The 27,710-nt window shown below is 46.3% G+C and overlaps 1 protein-coding gene across 14 annotated transcripts in view; it reads right to left on the reverse strand.

Moving 5' to 3' along the window:
• Positions 1–66: 66 nt before the first annotated feature.
• EVI5L (ecotropic viral integration site 5 like) overlaps positions 67–27,710 on the reverse strand; it is a 65,643-nt gene continuing 37,999 nt past the window's right edge. For 8 of the 14 annotated variants that reach the window (XM_078154222.1, XM_078154219.1, XM_078154224.1 and 5 more), the window contains 9 exons: positions 27,179–27,211; positions 24,656–24,796; positions 12,140–12,268; positions 7,401–7,541; positions 5,506–5,661; positions 5,095–5,241; positions 4,812–4,907; positions 4,588–4,683; positions 2,966–3,647 (listed from right to left, as the gene is read on the reverse strand). In XM_078154222.1, coding sequence (XP_078010348.1) covers positions 3,057–3,647; positions 4,588–4,683; positions 4,812–4,907; positions 5,095–5,241; positions 5,506–5,661; positions 7,401–7,541; positions 12,140–12,268; positions 24,656–24,796; positions 27,179–27,211 — 1,530 coding nt within the window. In that variant the 3' untranslated portion in view covers positions 2,966–3,056. Of the gene's footprint in view, positions 3,667–4,587; positions 4,684–4,811; positions 4,908–5,094; positions 5,242–5,505; positions 5,662–7,400; positions 7,542–12,139; positions 12,269–24,655; positions 24,797–27,178; positions 27,212–27,710 lie in introns of all 14 variants that reach the window. The other 6 variants (XM_020978109.2, XR_002322634.2, XM_020978103.2 and 3 more) reach the window with 6 other exon arrangements.

Below are 27,710 nucleotides of genomic sequence, written 5' to 3' on the forward strand. Positions count from 1 at the left end.
TCTCTCCCAGCAAACTCCACCACTCCCCTCAACCCCCCTTCCCAACATCCTACCCACCAATTCTAAGACCGTGTAAATATGCTTTATTATTTGTCTTTCCAACCTTGTGTGGAGACACATGGGTTCATACAGGCAGTGTGAGATGGCGGCGGGCAGAGGGGGGAGGTGGAGGCCATACACTTACACCTGACAGGATGTTGCAGAGCAGGCCAGACACCTGCAGAATACCAGTCACCCTCAACTACTTCTGGTCTCGACACAGAGGACAGAGCCAGTGGGAGGTGATGCTGTGTATGTACGTAAGAGAAAAGGGATGGAGTAAAGAGAGTGGGAAACCGGCCCCACAGGGGCTTTCCTATTAAGTATAGATCAGACTATTTGCTTCTGATATCAGCTAAGGGGCAGGGGCAACGGTGGCAGGGGTCAGGAGATAGCTTTGGGAGCACCAATGTGGTGGGCTGCCCTGGAGCCATGAGCCCTCAGTGACTGGGGGAGGACAAGAGAGCATGGTGTGAGGAATGAAAGATAGGGCAGATCCTTCTGCAAGGACAGGGAGGAGGACAGAGAATAACACTTAGGGTATAGTGTGTGTGTTTGAGGGCAGCATGCCCCCAGAGCAGCTTAAGTAGACACTTCATGGATTTTGGCACCTAAGTTCTCAAACTCAGCAAACGGAGCCCGAGGGGGAGGAGTCAGGGATGAAATGGAAGACCAGAAGTCTTATTCTCCAGGGAATAGGGCACTTCTTCCTTCCATGGCCACAGGCACAAATTCTACAAGCAGGTTCCTAGGACAGGGCCTACCAGGGAAACATTTCTATTCCTCTTTGCCCAAGTTCCTTCCCCTCCTAGGTGGCTTCTTCTGGATTGGTTGACCCGCTTGGAGTGAAGGGGGAGGGTACAGAAGGGCACAGATGGGTGCTGAATACTGATACTGTACTGCAAGGAGAGACAAATGGGATAAGACACTCAAGTGACAATCTCCCTACCCCCTTCCCTCTAGGGTCTGGTCACCATCTGGCTATGAGGAAGCCTGGCAGCACCTTTAATGTTGGCAAAGAAAAGAGACACCAGGAAAACCTTAGAAAGCAAAGTGCTGGGTGTAGGGGAAGAGGATGCTCCATGGTGGGATGAGCAGGCTCTGTATGGTGAGGGAGCTCCACGGTCTGAGACTATGATGGTCAGAGGCCGCTCTTCACTAGCTCTAGGGGTGGCTAAAGCAGTTCCTCTCTTAGCTCAGGAGCCAAATGAAGATTCCTTCTTCCCCTCTGTGGCCCAAAGAAATCCTCCTCAGACCTCTGGGTATAGGAGCTTACTTAACCCTGGCCGGGACTAGTGGCAGGTGGGTGGGTGGGTAAGCTGCTCAGGATGAGCAGATACTTCTAGACATTCTCTTAGATATTTGCTCCCCAGACTGGGATGACTTTGGTTTTAGCAGAAAAAGGGCCTGTTCCTCCAGGGGCACTGACCCAGGTACTGGCTTGGCTGATGGCAAGAAGGGAGTGGCGGAGGAGAAACAATACGGTGAGAAAATGGAATTGGCACAGGGAAGAAGAGGCAGCTGCTAGTGGAAGGCACAATGCCCAAATTGATACAGGGACTGCCCCAACCATCTCTTCCTGTTCTGAGGCCAGTCCTTCCACCTCATGGGCTACAAGGGGATGGCCTGGGAAGGACGGAGCTAGTCACTGAGAGTATGGACATGCCAGGGCCAAGGAATTCTAGAGTGGAAGATCCCACAGAAGGCCCAGCAAACAGATGAAGGTGGGTAGCTTGCACGTCCTGCATCTTCAAGGGTGTAAGCCAGCCTCTTTCGTCAGCCTGACCAAAGCAGGAGGCCATAGCTCAGGGGCAGCTGGTGGTCTTTATGTCACAGAAAAGAGAATCCTAGTCTTGCTCTGACACTAGGTTATAGCTCCGGGAGGCCTGTGGCCATGACCCATCTGTCAAGACCTGGCTTCTTTTTTCCTTAGGAGGGAATCTTTTGACTCAGGAATCTTGCTTCCCTTGTCAGATCTGCTAATGGCTGAATCCTGCCCTCCCCCCAACACCCTCACCAACCCCTACACGTGGAGGTGCAGAGCCGGCAGGCAGGGACGTGGTTAATCTGAAGCACCTCCAAGGATGTGGCAGGGCAGGAAGGTCTACGTGTCCTGAACTCTCAAGTCCCCGGAGAAGACAGGCAGCCTAATCCTAGGGATGGAGGCAGAGAAGCTGTGGCACTTGCCACAGAGAAGGCCAGTACTGATCATTGGTCCTCTATGCCCCTCCTCGCTCCAGTGCCTGTGCTGCTCTCTGGAGGGAACGGCAGTGCTTTCTGGTCCTGGGCAGTCAGGGATGGGGGAGGAGAACAAAGCAATCCTCTTGTAGATAAATAAATAACACTGGGAACAATCAGAAACTTAGAGACCACAGAAGTGTTCCGAGGAGGAGGGGAGCCTGTGACTCCCAGAGTCATAGCATCCTCCTGTCTCCCAGTCCCTGCCCTAGAGAACCCCTGAAAGGAATGAGGGTGGTGGGAGATGGGAAGGGAGCCACAGAATGGAGTTGAGTTTAAATACAGTGAATCACAAGCGCCCTTGGGAGAGGGCAGTGTAGACAACACTCAAGGGAGATGTTCTGGTGCCCTCTGTGGAGGGGCTAGGCACACCCAGATGTGCCCCACTCCCCCTCATCCCTGTGGGGAGGGGACATCCCCTCCAGGAAGAATGCTGGATGGAGGTTGGGAAGAGCCTGCCCTCCTACCCCCCTGAACATGAGAGGTCTGGGCCCCAGGCGGGGCAAGCCAGGGAGGCAGTCATTCCTCAGTTACCCAGGCTCTGGCCGTAGGAAGGGGCCAGCTCATCAGCTTCACTGTCTGTGCTGCCCTCACTGTCCTTGGCTGGGCGGTCCAGGTGTCGGAAGAACCGGGCATCTCGGGGAGAGAGAGGATACAGGGCATCCTGGAGGGCTGCCCCTACCCCTACGCCTACACCCAGGAGCTCCTCATCAGAGGAGGGCAGCGAGTCCTCATCCAAATGACGTACCAAATGGAGGCTGTCAAATGCCAAGGGGTCCTCAAATGGGGGTGGGCCCTTCAGTAGCCGAACCTGGGAGATGGGGGAAGCGGAGATAAGGCTGGGAAGGCAGTGGACCTACAGGAGCCAAACCCATATTAGAGGGGAAGATGGGAAGATAAGCCGAGGCCAGGATGAGATGGGAGATAAAGTGAACGCCAGAGAGGACTGAGGGGGATGGCGATGGAGGAAACAAAGATGACTGAGGGATATGGAAGGGAAACAGAAAAAGGGGGAGGGAGCGAGACCCACTGGGTGGCAGGAGGAAGGATGGCTCTTTGGTGGAAAACACAGAGCAGGAGGAAGGGGTGCCCCACCGTGCCCCACCAGCGAGACAGCTGTTACTGGATTTGAGGGGAAGACAAGGGGCCAGCCAGATTGGGGGAGGAGGGATGGGGATCAGGCAGAGGGCTGGTAAGATTCTGAAGAAAAAGTCTTCCACCTCAGCCCAGCCCTGATTCACCCAGACACCAGAGCCTGAGGGGGAGGCTCTGTGGGAGGGGGAGTTACCCTGGGCTCTGATACGAAGGGGTGGCCTGTGGGAGCCTACAAGTCCCAGCATGCAGTGCGTCGCCTCAATCCAGCTGCCAGCCTGCCCAGGGTGAGAGACTCTGCTCGGATCAAGACAAGAGTTATGGGGCAGGGAGCTCCTGTCCTGATGTGGGGCCCATGAGTGGGCCTGAGACCCCAAGCACAGCCGGGGAGCCCCTAGTGGGGAGTCCTGCCTCTTGGCCTCCCTTATTTTCTCCCTGACAGCTGGCCCCTCTCTTTGCCCTTTCTAGGCAGTGACTATGGCCATGACTGGGGGCTCTGCAGCCAGCTCATGGAATGGGGACCAAGAGAGAGAACATGTGTGAGATGTTGCCTTCTCTGCCTCCCTGTGCCATTGTAGGCACAATCCTGTGTCTGCTCTAGAGGCAATATAAAACTGAAACAGCAGCATTGCATGATCATGATGGAAGATGATGTGGTTTTAAACTTCCCAGAGAGCTTCCACCTCACACTACTTCTGGCCAGCAGGGATTTTTACTCCATTTTACAGAGCAGGAAAACTAAGGTGAGGAAAGAGGAAGGGGCTTCTGTGCCCCTGGTCACCCACTGAGGCAGTGGCGGAGTCAGGAGCATAACTCCAGTCTCCCGGTTATTAGGCCAGGGCTCCTGCCATTCATTTTGCCATAGGACCCATCCGCTGGTGAGAGGTTCGGATGAGAGATGCCCTGTTCTCTGTCTGGGTCCAGAGTCCCACAGTTTGCTCCGGGGAAGCTAGAGCACTCATCCTGGGGAAAGTCTGACTGTTCTCTGGAAGACTACTAATGCGCTTTGCTCCTTGCTTAGCAAAGCATCTGGGAAATCTGCCAACAAGTCCAGGACCCTGGGAATGTCTCTCCTGGGCCCATTAGCTTGTGCCTTGGCATAAAGGCGAAGGGCTCCCAGCATGCCCACAAAGGGAATGGCTGGCCTCCCTTCTTGGAATGCTGGAAGGCAGATGAGCAACTTGAGAAGTTCAAGCCCAGGGCAGGCCTGGCACTCACCTCGGCCTTGAGTTCGTCAATCTGATCCTTGAGCTCACGGATGTACTGGGAGGAGTCTGAGTGGTTGAGCTGCCCCTGAATCATACCCTCTTCTCTCTGTAAGGCAAAAATGTGCCCCATGCCAGGTCGCCGAATGGCGAGGGGAGGAAAGAGGAGACCAGGGCTTCCCCACATCAGCCTCTCCTCTTCGGTTACATCCTCCGGCCCTGGCTTTGGTCCCTCACCTGAATCTCCAGCTCTGCGATGCGCTGCCTCATCTCCGCTACAGCAGCCATGCTGTCTGCCTCTCGGAGCCTTACTGCCATCACCTCCTCCTTGCTCTGGAGGAGCAAAAGCAGCAGGAAAGCACAGGAGCTGACTCAGGGGAGGGAGGCACAAAGGAAGGGAGAGAGAGGGGACTCATGGAAGCCCAGCAGACTGGGCTGGAGGGCAGGCCCTGGAAGATGGGGAAAGGCCTCAGAGCATGCAGGGAAGTGAGCACAGCCTGGGGGTGGGGCGGAGGCCCACCTTACACTCAGCCTCAGCATGCTTGCGTTTGCTCTCACTCAGTTGGGTCTGCAGGCCTTTGTTCTGTGCCACCAGGTAATGGAGCTTTTCCTGCAGGCCTGCACTCTCTGCTTCTACCCGGTTCAACAAGTTTCGGTGGATCTGGTCCTAGGAGGAGAAGTCACCAGCAAGTGACCAAGTGGCTCCAGGCAGTGCAGGGAGAGTCTAGAGCCAGAAACCACAGTGTAACAAAATGAGGTGACACCTGGCCTGTAACCAACAAGGAGCAAGCCAACAATGAGGGGAGATCGCGTGGCTCAGTGGGCTTCATGAGGTCCATCTGAGGCAGGGAGATGGCCTAGGCTTGGCAATGGCACAAGGGGAGGGTGGAGGCCAGGGAAGACGGGACTCATTCTGGGCAGATTCTCTGACCTGTGTCTCCAGCTCCACCACTCGCTGCCGCAGCTCCCTCCCTTCCGCCAGAGCATGGGCCTCTCGCAGCCGCACAGTCATCAGTTCATCCTGCAGGTCGCTAAGGGCCAGCTTTCGGGGAGACTCCTTCCATCTCCCTCCCCGGGAGAGGTGGGCCTATCCAGGAGGGAGGAAAGGTCATCAGGTTTTAGAGTCAGAAGAGACCTTAGATAGTACGATCAGCCTCCTGGAATCTCAACGCAACTCTTAGAGTGTGAAATGACTCAATGAGGATCTTCCAAATAACACCCAAGATTGTAGTCCTAGGAAGATGAAAACATACAGGGGAGGGCGCAATGGGGGAGACCTCTTCCTGGGTTGCCTGGGGTGGGGGGTGATGCTTCATGTTACTGGCTAAATGGGGCTGAACCTGAAGGTCCTCCCTACAGCAGCTCCTCATCAATAAGAGCTGACATTTCTATAGGGCTTCCTGATTTACAAAGTATTTACATTATCTCACTACTCACAGCCCTGTGAGGGAGTTAGTACAAAGCACTTGGCACACTTCAAAGAATTATGTAAATGTGAGTTATTTTTATCACTCCAGTCCTCAAGAATATCTGTTCCTCCATCAGGGAGAGGGCTTGCTCCTTCAGTGCACACCTAGCTATGCTGCTTTAGGAACTGAAGTCACATCGGGCCTCCCCTGCCCGGAGCCTCCCAGACACAGGCTAGGCTGAAGGCCACACCATTCTCCTGTACAAGGCACAAGTAATGGCATGAGAGGCCCAGTCAGACAACAGTTCCTAGGGAAAGACCTGGTGGGATTTAGTGAATTGTAAGCTCAGCACAAGTCCACAACAGGATGCAGACATCCAAATGGCCAAGAGAAGAGAAGCAAAATGAGGGAGGTCACTGCCCCACTGTCCTCTGCCCCGGTCAGACGCCATCTGGAGGACTGTGGGCAGCTCTGGGAACCACATTTTAAGAAAAACATTTAAAAACTGAAATACATCCAAAGGAGGGTGACCAAAAGAGTGACTGGATGGGAGACAGTCTGTAATTGGATCCACTGAGGGACTGGGATGCTCACTTGGAGAAAAGAAGAGACACAATAGGAGACATAACAGTGACCTCCAGGCATCTAAGGGGATGTCATGAGGGAAGTGGGATTCGATTTCTTCTTCTTGATCCTGGAGGGCAGCAATGGAAGGTAGTTGCAAAGAAGTAAAGTCAGGCTTGATGTAAGGGAAAAATTTCTAACAATCAGAGCTGACTACAAGTGGAAAGGGCTCCTCCTCATGGAACTCCACTTTATTTTTCCATCTAGCAAACACTTAGTAAGTGCCTACTATGGCAAGGCACCGTCTGAGGTGTTAGGTGTTAGAGGTTCAAAGATAAAAACAAAACTATCCCTGCTCTCAAGAAGTGGCATCCCCTGAGGAGGAATAGGCTCCCCACGCTGGGAAGCCTTGGGTTGGAACACGGCTGATCACTTCGAAGGTCGTAGTATCTTAGTGCACAGGGAATTCCTGTTCATGCAAGGGCTGGTAAGATGACAACTGAGATTCTGTTATTCAAAAGAAGTCCAATCTGCAGCCACATCCCCACTCCAACCTTTTCTCTAGCTTGGTAGTACCAGCAAGGGCTTGCTAAGCTTGCACAGCTTTAAGAAGCCAGGGGAACCTCCATTCTCCAGAGGAGCACTGCAAAAAGACACTAATAGAGCATGCAAACCTTGTTAGCCTCAAGAAAACCAAAGCTCAAGACAGGAAATGGTTTTGCCCATATGACAAGGAAGTGGCAGAGACAGCACTTGAACCCAGAGTTGGGGACTGCCAGTCCAGGACTGTGCAGTGCATCGCTGAGTGAGAGGGAAAGCCCTGCCGGGGGCCTTCGACTCCCGCTGCTCTCACCTGCCAGCTGTCTGTGAGCTCCTGAACTTGCAGTTTCAGCTCCCGAAGAGAGGCCACGGCCTCACTCTCCCGAAGTTTTAGACCTTTAAGTTCCTCCTGCAGCCGGGCCACATTGTTCTCATCAGGAAGTGAGTTGTTCCTCTAGGCAGAGTAGAAGAGGGAACAGTCAGTGGAGGGAGTCAGGCTTTTGCCTCTACCCCTCCCTCGGCCCCAGGGCTTGGTACTTGAAGAAAGCAGTGGGTGATCTTGACAACTAGGGTCTGGTGTTCCTTGGTCCGGACTACCTTGGTTGGTTACTTTGCCTCTCAAAGGGCTGTGTGACCCATCTTCTTCACTGCCAAGGCCATACCCTCCCTAACTCCAGCTGGGGAAACTGCCATGCTTCATTCTTATAGCTAGGCTGGTGAAGGGAGCTCTAGGACCTCTGGCCTTCCAGGAACCTCTGGCTTCCTAGGTCAATCCTACTGCTACGGACTAAAAGGACAGCCCCTCTGGGACTCAAAGCTTCCATTTCCCAGGTTCCCAACCTCGAGCCTAAGTTACTGTGATGAAAGATTGAGAAATGAAGTCAGACACATGGAGGGAAGGAGAGAAGGAGGCAGTGAGGGAGAGATGAATGATGTAATGAAGACGGAGTTAGAAAGAGGAGACTGGATTTCTTGTTTTGTGACCTCTCTGGAAAGGTGCTAATATGTGGCTTGTCCCATTGCAGGCACCCTCTGGGTCTGACACCTGGCCCTTCCCCTCAGCCCCTCCCAGATACTTAGAAGATGCAGAGATCATAAACTCCTCTAGCTTCTAGAGAAGTCATATTGTCCATCCATCTATTTCCAGGTAGAAGAGTCCCTACACCTGGACCAATGAAACTCTCCCCAGTTCCCCTGAAAAGTAGGTTCCACAATTAGGTGGAAGCTATAAGCAATACTATTTATGTAGCACTTTAAGGTTTACAGATCTGACCATGTCGTCTTTCTATTCAATCAACTCCAGTGGCTCCCTACATCACCTCCAGCTTCAAATATAAAATCTTGTTGGGCTTTACAAGCTCTTCATAATTTGATCTCTTCCTGCCTCTCTGGTACTCTTACGCCTTACTCTCCTCCATGTACTCTACAACCCTGTGCCACTGGCTTCATTTTTGTTCTTCAAACAAGATACTCCATCTATCTCCTCTGGACATTTTCTCCAGTAGTCTCCCATGCCTGGAATTCTCTCCCTCCTCCTCTCTGCCTACTGACTTCCCTGAAGTCCCAGATGAAGTTCCACCTTCTACAAGAAACTTTCCCAACTCCCCTTAATGCTAATACCTTTCCTCTTTTGATGACCTCCAATCTATGCTGTCTGTATCCTGCATGTATTGTTTCTCCCATTAGACTGAGCTCCTTGAGGGCAGACTTTGTACCCTCCATTCTTAGGAGGTGCTAATGTGTGTTGACTTGACTTGACAAAGTGCTTTCCCCACAATAACCCCATGAGGCATTTCAATGGTAGAAGGAAACAGGTTCAGAGAAGTTGTGACTCGCCCAAGGTTACAATCGAGCAAGTGTTGGAGCTGAACTTTGAAAGGTCTCCTCACTCAGTGACCAAATCTCTTTCCACCACACTAGACATTAAGACACTTTCCCCCTAGAGATCAGAAATTCTGTATTCAAGTATTTGTATTCAAGTTAAATCTCCACTTCACAAATTATAGACCAAATTCCCTTTTTCCTTGTCCAGATGTCAGGGGAACTGTTGGCCTCCACCCTTTTTGTCAAGAAGCCAGCTCTATGTGCAGGGAACCCTAAGACATTAATACAAATGACTTTTTATTGACTCCGAAATACCCTCTCACAAACTGGGGTTCCTCAGTACCCCTAATGCTAGGAAAGGTCTAGGTCTAGAGACAGTACCAACCATTCTGATTGAAACTGAGAAGGAGAGTGATATCAGATCACTGCCCGAATGGCTGGGGGGAGGACTCCAAATGTACTATTTTTAGCACTCTAGGAGAAGGGCCCTGGCTTTTGATGAAGGTGGAGAGTAGATGGAGGAGAGATAGGGTTTGTTCTAAGCTCTTCCTTCCAAATGAAAAGGGTACCTCTTCCAGGGCCTTTCAGCCTCTATGAGGGTTGGGGCCCAAAGCTATGGCCTAAGGAGGCAGGGATTGATTTAATGTTGAGGCTGTCTAAAGATGAATTGATCCCTTCTCATTAGCAGTCTCCATTTTGGAGAGTAAAGTCGATATGAAACTAGCTGTGGTGGGATCCATGAATTCTGGCCCCTTGCTTCTCTGCTGTTTGTCTTAGGACAGGAAAAGCATCCTGCATCTCTACTCTAATGAGTAGCCCTTAGAAGCTGGGGGTGGGGTGTAGAATGCCTGTAGTTGGCCTTGCATATACTGCTCAAACTAGGCAGAGGAGGCAGGGCCAACCTTTGGGGCCCACATTGCCCTTAGCCTTCTTGAATGGCTGGCATGCTCCGAACAGTGGTTCCCATATTCTCTCGTGTCACTGGAGACAAACAAGGCACCCTCAGGGGGTGTGTTCAGCCCAAAGTTCTTTTCTATCTGAATAGAAGCCCTGAAATGAAAAACTTGCCAAATCTACTGAGCTCTGTCCAGGAAGGAAGGACACAGAAGGAAAACTAGGCCCAGGGCTAAATCTGGCTTATAACCACTATCAAAATTGTAATGGTCAAATTGACATTGATATAGCATTTTAAGGTATTCAAAGTACTTTACACACATTATTTCATGGAGCTTCATTACAACACTGTGCAGAAGGTCTTACAGATATTATTATCCTTATTTTACAGCTGAAAAAACTAAGGTGACCTGCACAGTCACCCAGAGTGTCAGAATTGTTATTTGAACCCAGGTCTAATTACAAGCCCAGCACTCGATCTGATACATCCCAATGCGATTTCTCAGCTGGCTCTGCTTCTGAAAATGGCCCCTTACTTACTTGGAGACACTAGTCTCTCTGAACCATCCCCTCATCAGATAGATGCCCACAGAAGGATTGCTGCCTTACAACCAGAGGGTGGCCAGGGAGACCCAAGGTGTGTTTCTCTTGTCTCCATGCTGTGGGCACACAGTGTGACCATAAAGTCCTGAGACTGACTTTGGGACAGGATTTATAAGAACAATATCACTGCTTTATAGCCAAACTTTTAATGTGATAATTTATATGTCATGTATGTTGTGTACATGTTTCTATGTCTACAAGTGTAGTTTCTATGTCTATGTTTTATTTCTATGTCCATGTACACAAGTTTCTGTGTATGTACATATACAGGTAGTTGGGGTATGGGAGGAGAAGGGAAGGAAAAAGTATATCACCTACCTCTCTCCCAAGCCATGTTAACCATAGTAACTGAGCTGTCTTCCCAGTAATAATGCTGAAGCAACACTTTAAAAAACTCTTTTTGTATATGTATCTAGAGAGATAAGGCTTGTGTAGGAGACAAGACACTTAACTTTTTTGTTCCTCAGTTTTTATCTCTACAAAATAGGAGACTGGACTAATTGATCTACAAGGTCAGAGTGATAAGAATCTTCAGTAGCAAAATTCTTTGATTCTATAAGTAATAGGGATGGGGATGGATGGATAGATATGTGGCTTTCTTCATGTCTTCGCTAAAGTACTTCCTTCTGTGAGAAGCCCTTCCTAAGCCTCTTTCATCTTAGTGGCTTCCCTCTGAGACCACCCCTAATTTACCCTGTATGTATCTTATTTGCACATAGTTGTTGGCCTGTCATCTCCCTCACTAAACTGGGAGCTCCTTGAGATCAGGCGCTGTCTTTCGCTTTTCTTTGTATCCCCAGTGTTTAACATAGTAGGTGCTTATTAAATGCTTGGAGATGTTCAGATAACTTTGTGGAAGACAGTCCCAATGCCTTGTATACTGTTGCTCTGGGTTGGTAGTATGGCTCTATAACCACCACATCTCCTTTTGTCTCCATGCCTGAAGGCAAAACCAGACATCTGGTTTCTCGGTCAGGTACCCTCATTCTCCCACCTTAGGACTGAAAATAAGATCCAGGCATCTGGCCTTTCTCTCCAGAGCCCTAACTCTCCACCTCAGAGTTAGAAATAGGACCTGGGCATCAGCCTTCCACCCAGAGCTGATATGTCCAGTTCTGTGTACGGGAAGAAGATCGAGACATTTATTTCCTCTATTCTGTGCCAACTCCCTGCCTCAGGGCTGAAAAAAGGAGCCAGCTCTCTGGCCTCTCTGTCTTCATAGCCCAACTCTCTAACTCCTAGCTGTTTCCTCTAGTCCCCCTCATGACTGGGGCAGTGGCTCTCGGTGTTCTCTGGTGGCCTCTCTCCTGGTACTTAGAGGCAGGAAGGAAATGGTGGGGGAGGGTGTGTGGAGATGGTGGTAGGAGAGCTCTGGGCTCATGTCTTTGAAGGTACCACAGAAAACACCTTCACCAAGGTTTGCAGAGTAGGGACTGACCGCAGGGAGAAGAAAGCCAGAGAAGCAAATAAGGCAGTGGTGGTTGGGAGGGGGCATAATATAGGAAAATCCAGAGGTTCTCTCTGAAGCCATAGAAGCTTAGCTATTTGGGGAAGGTAGCTTCTGTCTTATCCCATCCCATCTTATCCAACAAAACAACTGATTGGCTGAGGTGAGGAAGATGGACAGATTGCCCCCCCCAAAAAAAAATAACCAGCATAGTCTTTGGTCCTACCCAGAATGACCCTTCTGTTTGCTAGTTCCAAAGCACCCTGCTTCCTCATGGGCCCCACCTTCTCCATGTCCAGGACTTTGTCTTGCATCTCTCGAAGGGCACTCAGGGTCTCTGTCTCACGCATTCGAGACTGTTCCAGTTCTGTCTCCAGGTGGGCCACAAACTCTTCTGTTAGGCGAGGATTATCCTGCATGGGACAAAACAAACATATGATAGGGTAAGATATACACCTGACTTAAGCTAAATTCCTAGAGGTGTTGTGTCCAGAATAAGGAAGGCAAGAGTTCTGCTGTTCTTTGCCTTGGTCAGACTATATCTGCAGCGCTGTGTTCAGTTCTCGGTATGACTTTTAAGGAAGGATGCTAATAAGTAAGAGCATGTAGGAAGAATGCTGGCCAAAATAATGAGGGTATTGAATACTGTGCCATATGCAGATCAGTTGGGGATAATCAGCCTGGAGAAGAGAAGGTTTAGGGGAGGGCATGAGAGCTGTCTTCAAACACATGAAGGACGATCACAGGGAAGAGGGATAAGATTTGCTCCACTTGATCCCAGAGGGCTGAACTGGGAGCAGTAGGTAGAAGTTGCAGACAGGGCAATTTTTGACTCAAGGAAAAATTTCTTAATAATGCTTAGGGCTGTCCTGAAGTGCAAGAGGCTACCTCTGGAGCTCTTGTTGGGTGGACATTGAATGGAAGCTGGCTGACTTCTAGTTGGGGAGAGTGTAGGGGAGATGCCTCTCAGGTAAGGGCTGCCCCCTGAAGTCCCTTCCATGTCAGAAGTCTTCAGGATTCTAGCTTCTAGTCATTTTTTCCTTTCAGGGCCACTGGACTCTCCCTTGAATTAGATGCTAGGCCTGGAAACAAAGCCCTGAGCATTCACTGCTGGCTAGAACTTTTCAACTTGTGCCTCTGCCCTCTGTACTCTGCATCACCATAGCCTGTTCGGAGGCCAAAAGGGGAAAATAAAACATATGTGGGTGGTAGGAAGTACAGAATAATCATCACCTGTTGACTGAACTTAATTGATCAATCACTCAAGAAACATTTATTAAGCACTTATTTATGCCAGTACCTGGCATTGTGCTAAACACTGGGGATACAAAAAGAGGCAAAAGACAGTCCCTGCCCTCAAGAAGCTTATAATCTAAAGGGAGAAACAACTTTGTATATGTATACACACACACACACATATGCAAACAAACTTAGATAAAGCAAGCTATATCCAGGATAAATATGAACTAATTAACAGAGGAAAGACACTAGAATTAAAAGAGGTTAGGGAAGGTTTCCTGTATAAGGTGGGATTTTAGTTGGGACTTAAAAAGAAACCAACAAATAGGCAGTTATGAATAGAGGTGTAAAATATACACAACCCACAACCTGGGCATTGTCTTTGAGCTCCAAGACATTAAACACTTTTCACATGGAAAGAAGTAAAAAGAGCACTGAGGCTGTGGGAATAAGGATCCTTCGGTTCTTGTTCTGGCTGTGCCACAAACTGCCTGTGTGACCTTGGGAAAGTTATTTTCACTCTCAGAGTCTCAGTCTCCTCATCTGTAAAATAAGAAGTTGGACTAGATGCTTCCGTCTAACTCTGACAGTCTAAGTTTGCTGAAGTCTCACCCTGAGATGCAGGGTGTGGGGGTGGGAAAGTCTGGGGAATGCTTGGAGCCTAAGAAAACATCTAGGGGGAATGCACATGGCCTCTACTCAAATATCTTTCACATTTACCCATTACATAAAGTCCTCATACTGCCATTCAAAAGGCCTTCATCATTTGTCTCCAACACATGTCTAGCCTCATCTCGTATTATAGTCTTTTATATTCCAGCCAAACGGGGCAACTCTTCATTTGCCATTGTCCTCCTTCCTTCTCCTATCTCTGTCTTTGCTCACACTATTTCCCATACCTAGAATGCTCTCTCTTCTTCTCACATCTCCTTCTCTTAAAATTCCTCCCTTTCTCCAAGGTTTAATTCAAACTTTATCTTCTCTATGAAGCCTTTCCTGATCCTCATCCCTCCAAGTAAAAGTCATCTTTCCCTCTTCAAATTTTCATTGCACTTTGCTTGGACTAATCCTTTGCACTCTTGGGTCAGAGTGATTTTTATATTTGCCTTACATATTTGCCTCCTGGAGGAAGGGCTGTATAGTATCTGTCTCTGTAGCCTGAGGCATGAGCACAAAACTTCACACATAGTACCCTACTAATAAATGTTTGTCAAATGTAAGGAAATAAGAGCACCTAGCCTAGTAAGATCCCTGCTTGTGCTGAGCCTTGTATTCCACATCTAGATATGTGCTTCTCAGGTAGTGGGTACTTACTTATTGTTCACCAGCTGGTCCACAATATACGTCAAAGAAAAAAGCGTGTGTGAGTTTTCTAAATGTACACTTCACTGAACATTTTAACCTACAATGAAGATAAGTTCCCCAAGCTCTACAGAATGGGGGAGAGTGAATAAAGGATAGAAATTAGGACTGTTAAGGTTTGTGGTTCTGGCTAAGTAGTCTATAGCCAACCAAGTATGAGATCTACTTAAATGAACAACAGTTTTCTAGGTGTGGTCTGGGGATCAAGAGTTGTCCGTAAAGGTCCTCATTCCACATGAGGCCTTGTGGTACCATATCTGTTGTCTACATTTCCTTCACACACACACACACACACACACACACACACACACACACACACATCCAGATTCTTGCTTTCTGAAGGTCCCAGAGAATATGGACTAAAAGAAGGAATCAGATAGAGATCCTCTATGGAAGATATATGAGAAAATACCACAGGAATGGTGCAGGACAAAAAAAGGGATTTGCAAGCTGTGTTAATGAAAACAGTATCTACACTAACTCAACTATACATCCTTTAAAGCATCCTATTACGAAGAGCTAGGTGGTATAGAAGATAGAGTGCTGGGCCTGGAGTATGAAACACCTGAGTTCAAATCTGACTTCAGGCACTTACTAGCTGTAAGACCCATGGGCAAGTGACTTAATGGCTGTCTGCCTCAGTTTCCTTAATAGTAGCACCTATCTCTCAGATAGCATCTGTAAACTTTAAAGTGCTATATAAATGCTGGCTATTATTATTATTATTGTTTTTATTAAAACTAGGGAAGAAGCTGGGCTTTGAGTTACTGCTAACTTGGCTTAGAAAAATTAAATTATTCATCTTTCAGGAAAGGAGAAAAATTGTGAGTCCTAGAGAAGCATGGAGAACGGTAGAAAGTGAAGTCTCTTTTGACATAGAGATGAGGCTTTGCTCTCAGTGATCATGTAAAAAGTTAGTACTTTGGAAAAAGAATGATTTTTTCCAAGGATAGAACCAGGAAAAATGCTCAAAGGAAGCTTTCAATAGTATGGGAAATGGAGCAGAAACATTTCTCAGTAGACAAATGAAACATTAAAAGGAAGTTTCTATCTGTCAGGATTATGACCCAGTTCTTTGTGATATTAAGTACTACAAAATTAAACTCTGGACAATGAGAATTATTCCATCTCTTAAGAATTACTTTTTTTAATATGTTTAATAGAAATGTATAAGTACAGCCCGTCAGTTGCATGCCATCTTGGGGAGGGAAGTGGGGAGGGAGGGTAAGAAAATTTAAAACTCAAAAGCTTATGGAAACGAATGTTGAAAACTAAAAATAAACTAAAAAAAATAAATATTAGGAAACAAAAAAAGAATTACTTTTCCTTTTTTTTCTTTCTCATGGTTTTTCCTTCTTGTTCTGATTCTTCTTGCACAACATGACTAATATGGAAGTATGTTTTATATGAATGTACCCGTATAGCCTGTATCAGATTGCATGCTGTTTTGGGGAGTGGGGAGGGGAGGAAGGGGGAAAATTTAGAACTGAAAATCTTATAAAAGTGAATGTTGAAAACTAAAAATAAATAAATAAATGTAAGATTAAAATACATTTTAAAAAATAATTACTTTTCTTCATATTGACAACTACTATAAAAGGAGATTCAATATGTGAAAAGTGTCTGAGTGACAGCTCAAGAGAGAGAAAAAAACCAGTGATTAAAAAGGGATGTTCACATTTATGGTTTTGTTCTCAAGTCTTAAGGGAGCCCCTTTGAGGCAGAGGAAGAAAGACCAGCCAGTAAATGCAGCCCTGTTCACTGGTCAAACAGTTTCTCTGTGCGTGGGCAGGGTGCTGGCATCTCAAGCAACGGGCTCCTGATGGTCCAGTGAAATGAGAGACACAGAGAAGGAGGAGGTACACCACACTAGAGATTTCTGAGAATATGGGGATAGCATGAGGATACACGGCAACCGGTGGGAGGCTAGAGCACTTAAAGGGGGGTGGGGGGACAAAGTCTAACAGCAGAAAGAACCTAAGCGGTAATAAAGACAACCTAACAAAGCACCTTATTCATCAGGGGCATCCTGGCATACCAGAAAGAGTTCTCCCTTCACAACTTACTATGAGACTACAGATAAATCACAAACTTGGAGAAGCTTGATTTCATCCTAGGTAAAAGGAGGAATAATCACACCTGTGGTATCTATGCCATGGGGCTGTGGTAAGCATCAAATGAAAAAATGTACGTGAAGTGCTTTATAAACCTGGAAGCTCTATATAAACATCTGCTCTTATTATCCAAGGCAGTACTTGGCATGCTGTAAGCACTAAATAAACGCGTTCTCTCTCCTACTCCACCCCCATTCCCTTTATCTTTTTTCTGTCTCTCACATACTCCCATAATTCCCCTTAGTTATTAGTTCCAGTGATCCCCTTCAGGGTCTTCCTAAAATCGAATTCCTCTTGCTGTCATATAAATTCAACTCATTTCCTCATGTCTTCTGCTGCTCTCTACCTAACATATGATACAGTTCCTAGGCTGTCAGAGCCACAGAAAGGACCTTACAGGTCATCTGGCCGCTCTCCTCTCTTGTATTGTCGCCCCGCCCCCCCCCCCCCCCCCCCCCCCCCCCCCCCCCCCCGTTGTACTGACAAGAAGGTGAGGCCCAGAAAGATTTAAATGAACTGTCTTGAGGCTCAGGGACCTTTGCGTCTCTCACTTCCTATCAATCTCTATTTCCAGGATGAACCATCCTTGCTCCTTTAGCCTTTACTATAAACCTTCTTTTTCAGATGTTTTGTCTCACTAGCCAGTGTGCAGAGCACCCCTCAGGTCCTTCCTGATTATACTAGGTCCTGATTCACGCTAAGTACTGTAGAATGGAAGACAACTGCATTCCTTACCTGCTAAATCTTTATTGCTGTGAGAAAAAAAAAAAGCTAACAGGTTCCTCCAACAGGGTGTTCCGTTAGCTCCAGAGGAGGGTAAACATAACCACGAAGTGGAGTGGAGTGGGGGGAGGGAGCATGGGTGGGGACGGAGGAACCGTTGCACAGTTTGGTCTGCAGCTGTTGACAGTTTATCAGATAAGAAATGAGTCTGAGGGTGGGGGGACCAGGACAGATGCTTCCCTGTGACTTAGGGGGACTCCAGGAAGTCCCCTGAACTTATCGTACACATACTTAGCAGGTTATAGAGATGACGAATACTTTTCTTCCTGGGAGGCAGAGGTTCTGAACTCTAACACAGATATCCTGTGTAAAAGACCTCTACTTTTAATCTCAGTTGCTACTAAGAACAGAGGAGATACTAAGCCAAGGATGCTGCAGACTGGACTCATAATTTTGGTTAGTTTGGTTTCGTTGGCCTAGATGACCTCTTCCATCCCTTCCAACTCAAATTCTAAAGCTCTCTCTGTGATTACATGTCTCCCAGAGTCCTAATTTTGTCCTCCACGTCTGACCCGGCTACCTCCATTTAAAGATCTTCACAATGTTGCCTCTTTCTATCTTAACAATCTTCTCCTTTACTCCCTTATCCATACTCCAGGATCCAGTCACATTGGCTTTCTTACTTCTCATGCAAAATACCATCTCCTGACCCCGGGCCTTCCCTTACACTTACAATGTTCTACCTCCTCTTTGTCTACTGGTTTTCCGGGCATCCTTCAAGATTTATTTCAAAGGCCACTTTCTGTAGGAGGCTTTTCCTGGTCCTCCCATCCCTAACTACTACTGCTTTCTCTCTGAAATCACCTTCCATCTATTCTGCAGGTACTGAGTACATACATGGTGTTTGCAGTTGTCTCTCCCATTAAAATGTAAGCTCCTTGAGGGAAAGGGATTGTGTTTTTGCCTCTCTTTGTATCCCCAGGGTGTAGCGTAGTACCTGGCTGTAGCAATTGCTTAATAAATGCTTGATGATTGATTATTACCCAAACTCATTCGTCAGGGGTCTTGGATCTGGGCAGGACCATACATTCCTGTCCTGCAGCTCTACTTCAGGTCTTTGCACACAGCGGCGCCCAGATTCCACACTCAGGTCTCACTTCATCCAAACACATGGCCATGAAGTCCTAAAATGACGTTCCTGGCCTGATGCAGAGAGAACCTGGAACTGATCTTGTCTCCAACTGGAAGAATACTTCATTTGCTTCTGTTCATAAAGAACCAAAGGCTGGTTCATTTCTGTTTCCTGAGGCCAAAGATCCTGGGGTTCAAATCCCAGGGAGATGCAACCTCTCTTTAGGGAAAGCCATCAGCACCCTGGCAGGCAACCCCAGCTCTTCTCTCTGCTCTCTACGAGTAGGTTATACTCAAATAAAATCAAATATCAAGTGAAACATCATGTAAAGCACTTTAGAAGCCTTAAAATGCTATTATTAGCTGTAATTTACTATTATGTAGCTTCTGCTCCTTAGGAAAGGGGACTCAGAAACTCTTCAGCTTCTGAATCCAATCCCTTCCCCTCTCCATACACACACGCAGTGGGGTCCTCAATACTTAGTTGATATTTAGCTTGGGGGATTCTCCAGCTCCAATGGTAGAACCCCTCCATGTCTGCCCATTTTTTTTGCATATCTTGTCCATGTGCTCTGATAAATTCTCTTCTGGGGATCCACCTAACATGTTGGAGGGGGGTGTCCTCCTTTGGATCTCTTAATATTTCCTGGATCCCAGCAGAGCGGGAAAACTAGTCATTATAGGATGATTTCAAACTGGAAGGGACATCAGAAACCATCCAGTCCAACCTCTTCATTTTACAGATCTTAACAGGAAAGAGAGATCCTACTCTGTTTAAATAACTCGCTCAAGGTTACACAGGCCCTAAGTAGAAGAGCTGGGATTTGAACCCAGGTCTTCTAAATTCAAATCCAGCACTCTTTCCACTGCATCTCACCGCCTCAGTTACCTTTCACTGTAGTTATATGCCTAGCCCACTTCCTTTTCTAGTCATACGCCTCTCCACTGTAATCCATTAGTCTGTTTTTCCTGGGCAAATCTTTATTAGTAATACGTTGTAGCCTACTTGAGTCCACTGTGCACCATTCTACTGCCCTCTGGGTGACCTTCAACTTTAATTCTTTGGAGACTGTGGTGTTCCGTGATTCACTGCCACACAGCAGCAGCAGAGGAATAATGATGTTACAATGATGGGCCTTTGTCTCAGGAAAAAGCTTTGAGTCATTCTAAGCACTGCACTTTTTTCCAAAGGCATTCCAGACTGCTCCCCTCCTCTTGTTCAAATCTGGGCCCAGTTCATGGTCCATCCACAGGGTTTGTCCAAGGCCTATGTACTGATGGGCCAGCTCTATGGATTGTCCATACAACTATACAGCATTGTCTGGACAATAGGTACTCTTCATCTACTTAGTTTTTCCTGTCCGGATATGGATCAAGCTGAACACTCAAGTGATTCTCTCGCTGATGCCCAAATGTCTTGGGGTTCGATGAAATGGGAACAATGTCATCTGCAACAAGGACATGTAGAGGCTCGAACCACATAGAATGACCCCCTCTTCCAATGGAACTCTGTGCTGGATGTTCTCCATAATGATTTCAAACACTCTGGTGATCATGTGGTCTTGTTTCATGCATCATTTGACATTAATCATCAGAGGTATGAACAGAGAAATCTCACTGTTACATCTTTTAAGGAAACTTGAATGAGTTTGACATAAGCACGGGAGCTAGAATGTTGGAGTGGGACCTTTCAGGTGGCATTTTGTGGTACCGGGTCAAACAATAAGACGTGTGACTTTATATTTTCTACTGTCAATTCTGGTCATTTACACTGTATGTATATGTGGGCACATGTGCTCAGTGACCACTTAGTCAACTGTAAAGATGTAGTCTAGAAAATTTCATTGGTGAAAGACTGCTCCCTTTTCAAATCTTTAAGGATTCTCTTGATGTTTGTATAGATTCTTCTCCTACAGTTTTGTAGAACTGGTAACACAGGTAGAGAGTTACCACTATTTTCTCAGATGCCTTTTTTGAGGTAATAAAGCCCAACATTTTCCCCAAGCCTTTTATATCTGTCCTTTTAGACAACCTGAAGATCAGTCTCTCAATACCTTCAAAATTGTATCACCTCCTGCATAGACATCCTTTGTATACACTTCTAGTCTAACTGTTCTTTCTGCCTTTGTTTTTGGTGTCATTTCTGCTTCCTCATGTAGTAATTCATGTAATTAGGGACTGTGATATCAATAGCCCAAGTGTGCTCATTCCACTACCACTAAAGAAGAGTTAAAGATAGAAATCTTAACAGGTTTTTTCCGCTTTTCGCCCATTCATTTTCTTCCTTCAGATTTCATACTTAAATGTTCTCATTATGATTGGTTTCATTCAACTTCTCACCAAGTTTCCTGTAAACATGCTTTTCTTTTCACTGCTTCTTCTTGTTTTATGAAACAATACTGTTCTTCCTCTGTATGACTTTATGAATGAGTTTAGATTTTAAGGAGACATTGCTCTGAGGTATAACCCTTCTTTGCCTGGCAGAGAAATTAAGGTTTGCTGGTTGAGGGAGCCTCTTGCTGTCCTTGCTGTGGTAACTGATTTACATCAGTTAAACTTCTTAAGGAATAGCGACAGCCACTGTTGATGTCTACTCTCTAATTTTTTATTATTAATTTATTAATTTTCCATATCAACAGCTCATTTAGTTAAGTCAGATTAGACTTGGCCCAAATGTGTTTTATCATCTCATTTTTTCTTTCTTTTAATGTGGTGCTGATTTTGATCTTTGCTCTAACAAATTAACAGTCTGGCTGTACACACAGCTGGCTTGGAAATAACTCCCACACAGGTAACCTATTGTTTTCTGTCCGTTAAAATATAATCAATTCCATTTTTGCAATGCTATTTGGCATTCAGCTTGTTTACTATTTCCTGACTCTCTTCTCAAAGAAAGTATTTGTGATATTATTATGTGACTTCTGTATTATAACCCTTTGGCTGCTTTCCTTTCTTACTTTAAAATTTTTTTTCTATGTCTCCCATGCCCACTTAGCACTAAAGTTACAAGGCATGAAAATATATGAAAATTAATTGAAGGGAAATTCTTATTGAGTTGATAATTTTTTTCTATTTCATCAATATATGTTGATACATAAACTATAATTATCTTAATATCTTCTTGCAAATGTTTATCATGAGTACAATATAAGAGGTCAAATATCTCATGAAACAATGTTCCTTATTGTTTTTGTACACCTAACTTTTTTATATACCTAAGGAGAACCTATGAGCTATCTTTCCATCTAACTGCTACTTCCTTTGTCTTCTGGATTCATTTTTGGCAAGAAAGTAAAAATTGATTTGATTTAGTCCTTTCAGTAGTGTATCTACTTGCTAGTCACCGGACAAGGATTTCACATTTAAAATACCAATAGCTAAGTTAATGTTTATAGATGGTCTAAAAACTGTGTGATTCTTAGCATCTTCTCTCCTTTCCACCGTTCTGTCACTGAAGGAGTAGAAGGAGGCCACATGGTACTGGGGGACATTTAAAAATTTTTTGTCATTTCATGGGTTGTCATGGCAAAAGGATTCATTATCAGGCAGCCAATCTACTGGTAATAAGCCTCTCTGAACTTAACCAGGTTGGTCCCTGGAAGTTAGACGGTAGGTAGTTAATGCCTTTCCAGGGTAAGTAGATGTCAGAGCTTATGTTCTGTTGACACAGCCTTTAAATTAATGAATGAAAAAGCATTTTTAAAGTACTTAATACGTGCAAAGCACTGTGCTAATGCTGGAAATATAAACAGAAAAATCCAGTCCCTGTTCATATTCAAATGGGGGAAATTAAATACATAGAAAATTCTAGCTGCAAGTCAGATGGAAAGGACCCATGGTCCTTAGGGTATGATAACAAAGCAGATAGTATTGCATCTTCTTTAATCTCATTTCTACTGATAAAATCACATCCGTTTTCAGTGTAGAACCATTTGACAGTGCCAAGGACTCTGGCGGTGAAACTTTCTTTCCCTGATAGGCAGGGGTTGTGGTTGTTGAGGAGGGGGCGATGCACATTTGCTGAAGCACCTGTCAGGTCACATCTCCATAGGGGCTGCTTCCCAGGATGACGGCTGAGGGGCTGGGGGCAGTGTTGGGAAGAAGCAGAATCAGTGGTCTAGGGTTGCTGCCACTCCTGAGGATCTTGGGTTGACCTGCCTATTAGAGGCAGTTGGTGTTGATAGTGGGGAAGAAATAGGGTCCCCTTTCCTCAGTTACTGCTTTCCCTCCACAGTGATAGCTCTAGAGCTGGGCTGGAAGTGAAAATGATGGTCTGGAGGGCACTGATGTTACCAAGGCTCTTGGGTATAGGGTCCTGGGCTATCTTCACTGGAGTCTGAAGGGAAGGGTGTGATTTGATTTGCTTGGCACATGCCTCCCATCTCTTCCCTAGGGTGCCACGCTGTTTCAGTTAGGCTGGCTTGCCTGCCTTGGAGTAGTGGTCAGTTAGTAGCTGATGGGATGGCTGGTCCCTTCTCCACAGGAACTGCTTCCCCAGTAACCTTGGTAACCTAGGGTATCTCCATGCTGCTATAGGACTTTGGGGGTTAAGAAGATAATTCTTGTGTATGCTGTTCAGCTCACTGTGAAAAAAAAAATTCTCTCTGCCATGTAGCCTCTTGGATGCAAAGGGGTTATAAGAGCTCCTATGGGGAATGATTATACTTGTCTGGTGTAGACTCAGGTTTCCTTGAGCTGGAGGGAGTGGGGGACACAATCAATTGCTGGCCATTGCGTGTGTGTAGTGATAGCTCAGACTAGTTTTCCATGGCTTCCTAGCCCACGTACAGGTTTCTTATTAACTATCTTATTGAGCACTTACATTGTGCTTTAAGGTTTGCAAAGTGCTTTCCAAAAATTATCTCATTTTATCTTTGCAACAACCATAGGAGGTAGGTGCTATAACAATCCTCATTTTATAGATGAGAAAACTGAGGCAGACAGAGGTTAAATGATTTGCCCAAGTCACACAGCCAGGGAGCATCTGAGACAGGACTTGAACCAAGGTCTTCCTGATTCCAGGTTCAGCACTTTACCCACTGAGTCTACCTGATTTGTTGCGCCATGAAATGCTAGTGTGAGAACGACCCTTGGAGAGCATCTAGACTACTACACTTATTCTTCAGAGGGGGTAAAGCCATTTGTTCAAGTTCATCTGGCTAGATGTGGGATCACAACACAGCTCTCATGTGTGTCCTGAGACAGCCAAGCCATTTTCCTTGGGAAGGTCAGTCTCTCCCCCTCCCTCCTCTTCCAGCTACCCCAGCTCCAATCTAACAGTCCTCTAGATTGAGAGCTGCAAGGCCCTGTAACAAGAACTGCAGGCCAAGTCTCTCATCTTACAGATGAAGAAATGGAGCCTAAGAGAGGTGGAGTGACTTCTCCAATCAGTAACAGTTTATGTTGTGAGGTTTGAAAAGCACTTTTCTTATAACAATCCTAGGAGGGACAGAGTACAGACCCTGTTATCCTCATTTAATTGATGAGCAAACTGAGGTTGACAGAGATGCGGGTCCTTGTTTGAGGTCACATAGATAATAAGAGGCCACAGTTCTATAATGCTTTAAAGTTTGCAAATGCTTGACATGCATTATGCTATTTGAGCCTCACAACCTTGTGTGTGTGTGAGGGGTGCTATTCTCATCCCTACTCTACAGATGAGGAAACTGAGGCTCAGAGTTTAAATGGCTTGCCCAGGATCACATAGCTAGTGAATATGTGAGTTAGGATTTGCATCTAGTTCTTGCTGACAACGATATCTCATTTTTACATACTTGTTTTCATGTTGTCTCCCCCCTTAGACTAGGAGCTCCTTAAAAGCAGAGGCTGTCTTTTGCCTTTTTTTTCCCTTTGGTGATCCTAGCACTTAGCCCAAGGCTTGGCACATAGCTGGTGCTTAATAAATGCTGTTGCCTGCCTGCCTGCCCAAGTTCCACACTCGACCCACTCTGTCACGCTACTTAGCGAGCAGCAGAGATGGGATCTGAGCCCAAGCTATCTGAATCCAAATTCAAGAGTTTTTTGTTCTCAGCTAGGATTCGACAGCACCTCTGGGTTATTTGCATCATTGCTTTCTCCCTGTATCTACCTCCTTTTGGTATATTTGGCCCAGAGGGACACAGCCCAAATACGTCACAAACAGCCTTGAGGAGGGCCGGCTTGCCCAGGGTAGTGCTAGCATCCCCTTGGGTCCCTTTTCCTCCCTGTCCAGGTATGGCATGAGGGGCTTACCTGCTGCTCCTGGAGCTGCCGGATGGTACTCTGAGCCTTTTGGAGGTTCTCAGTGGCTGAGCTGCACTGTTGTTTCACCACAGCTAACTCCCTTTTGATGACATAGTTCTCCTCAGCCTCTTGGGCTCGGGTGACCTGCCCCTAAAGGAGAAGGGAGGTCCAGTCATACAGGGATTCTTCATGCTGCTGCCTCCCAGCCTACCCTTCCCGATTCTTGGTTCCCACCCCATGCCACACAAAGATGGAGTCTGGGATCCAAGAGGCGATGTGAGACAAGAAGGGTGCTGGACACGGGCAGGGTGGTTAGGCTTCATGATGAGGCGCTGGGAGATGGTGAAGGAGTAAGAAAAGAGAGGGAGAAAAGGTAGTAATCAAGAGCTTTGTGAGAAAGGCCAAAGAGAAGCAGCAAACTAGCAGGAGTGGGGAAGGAGACAAGTCAAGTTTGCAGGAGCCTAGAATCCCAAGATCCTAATCCTCTTGGTACTTCTATTATTCCTCTTAGGGGCCTGGCTGTGCCCGTATTAAAAAAATGAACAAACACTCTGCGGCTCAAATGCTCCACCTGCAGGCCAACAGGAATTCTGTCCTGCCCGTTTAACTCTGTTAACAGGAAAGGTTCTGTTCTTCTGGATCCTCAGGGGAATGCAGGGAACTACAGTCAGTAAAGCAGCATGTTGAAGCCCCTCACCAACCTCAGGACTGCTGCTTTGTGGCAAGGCTTCTCTCATAGGGTGCTATGAGGATCATATGAAATAACGGAGAGGAAAGTTGAGAGATGATCTAGTTCACCCTCCTCATTTTACAGATGATAAGGCATAGATGACACAGAGATCAGGTGACTAGGTTCTCGAAGGTTACACAAGCAGAGCAAAAGCTCTGGCAGCTCCTAAACCAAGCAACAGACCACGTCTTTCATCAAGGCACCAACATGGCTCAAGTCAAAGAGGTTCAATATAAGAAGGTTAGCGGGCAGGCCATGAGTTTTTCTTCTTTTCTTTTTTATGGCCACAGCAACTCATAATAAAGACTGGTAAGGCATGGAGAGGTTGTAATCTGCATCAGTAGAGGGAGTATCTACAGTGCTGAAATCATAGTCTTTTAGAAGCAGTAAGGAAGCACTTAAATGTTTGCCCAACTGACCAAAGCAACTGAGGCCCCAACAAGTCTTGGAAACATAGACCAAGAGCTGAAAGGCACCTCAGTGACTTGCCCAAGATCACAAAGCAATTCAGTGGAAAGAGCTGAGATTGGCCCCTAGGTCTCCTGATACATGATCCAAAGCTCTTTCCGTTATCCCAAGCTGCATCAATAATTCTACTTACTAGACATTTATTGTGTACCTAAGAACAAGGATTCTGAAAGGGTTATAAAAATGAAGATACACTCCTAGTCTTTGAGAAATTTAAAATCCAGCCACAAGTGAAGCTACAGAGAAACTGGGCTAGCAGCTTGGTCTCCAGGATTCTATAGTTTATATAAATCATATCAGACATGAGGTCACTTCCCTGTCCCAGTCTGGATCATCATTTCTTCCCTTATGTCTTGTATGGCAAATAAATGAATGTTTTAAGGGCTTAGAAATAGGGATGGGGGTGGGCAGGTGAAGGAGCAGATAGCAAAACAGATCCATACATTTTATTGGATCCCTAGCTCTTGGGCAATTTATCCTGGCTGATAAAATTTATCTAAGGTAGCCTGTTGACGGGAACAAAAACACAGTTCAAGGACATTTTCTTGAAGAGATTCCTTCACTGGATGTGTGGGAAATTGAACTAGGTGACTCCCAATGGTCCTTTCTAAAGACTCCACCATTCTATAAGTCTATTATACGACCACACTGCTGTCACCCCAGCCAACCTCATAAAAAACAAGAACAAATATAGACTTTCTCATCCAGGCTCAATGCAGAAAGTTTCTGGAAAAGATGATTCAGTGAAACAGGTAGGTGAGTTAGATTAGAAGCCAAACACTGGCATAAGAAGCATTTTATATTTGTGATGGGAGGACAGAGGGCAGGCTGAGGAAACAGAGTAGTGATTCAGGTACACACATACACACACACAATACTTATCCTGCAGAGGAACCCTTCTTCTCTATCCCTCCCTCCTTCCTATCTCCCCCACCCCCAACATGTACATATCTCAAGAAGGGAAAACTATCTCTCTCCCCAGATACACAGACACAGACACACACACACACACACACACACACACACACACACACACACACACAATCACTACAGGAAACTCTGAAAAATACATCATCATGCACCCAATAACTCCACAAATGACCATTGGTTAGAATTGGGGAGACACTTAATACATGCACTGCGTGAAACCCACCTCCTCCCCCATCCTTTATATGGGAACATTTCCTGATTCTCCCCCAGAGAGCTGCTCACATACACACAAACCCAAGAAATGGCTGCAACCACTAGAGAGTTAGGCGTTGGCAGAAGGGAAGAAGCATGGAGTGCAGAATGAAAATCAAAGATGGGTAGGAAGAAAAAAAAAAGTACTGTACCTGGATTAACCTATCAGCCAGAGCAGCACTCTCCTACCGAAACCCACAGGGAGGAGATCCCGAAAGGGGGGAGAGGTAGAGCAGAAGGGATGGGATGTGGGGAAGGGGAGAGAAGAAAAACACGACAATAACCAGCAGTTACTAGCACAGTAGACTAGAGCTAGAAGCAAGGTAGAAAGAACAGGCTGAGGACCAGAGGCCATAGGCAGGAATCCAGAAGACAACCAAGGCCAACACTACTTCAATTCCATAGAAATATACATGGTAGCAACTGGGGAAGGGAGGATATGGTACACGGGAGTGTCTGATGAAGTAGGAATAGCAGGGCAGCTGCTTTCTATCCAATGCCACCCCCTTGTTTTCCAGCTTGATCATATTTGTTCACGGATTATTTCAAGAGGTTCTCTTGTGTGACAAAATAGAATAACTATAGTAACAGAAGGAATTTTTTATTCTCTATGTAAGTTTCTTACTTTTTAAAATAATATTTGAGAGTTTTACTTTTCTTGTTTTGTCCTCATGTATACCCCCC

This window comes from Phascolarctos cinereus, unplaced genomic scaffold, assembly GCF_003287225.1.
Source record: "Phascolarctos cinereus isolate Bilbo 61053 unplaced genomic scaffold, phaCin_HiC Scaffold_4;HRSCAF=312, whole genome shotgun sequence".
NCBI lineage: Eukaryota > Metazoa > Chordata > Mammalia > Diprotodontia > Phascolarctidae > Phascolarctos > Phascolarctos cinereus.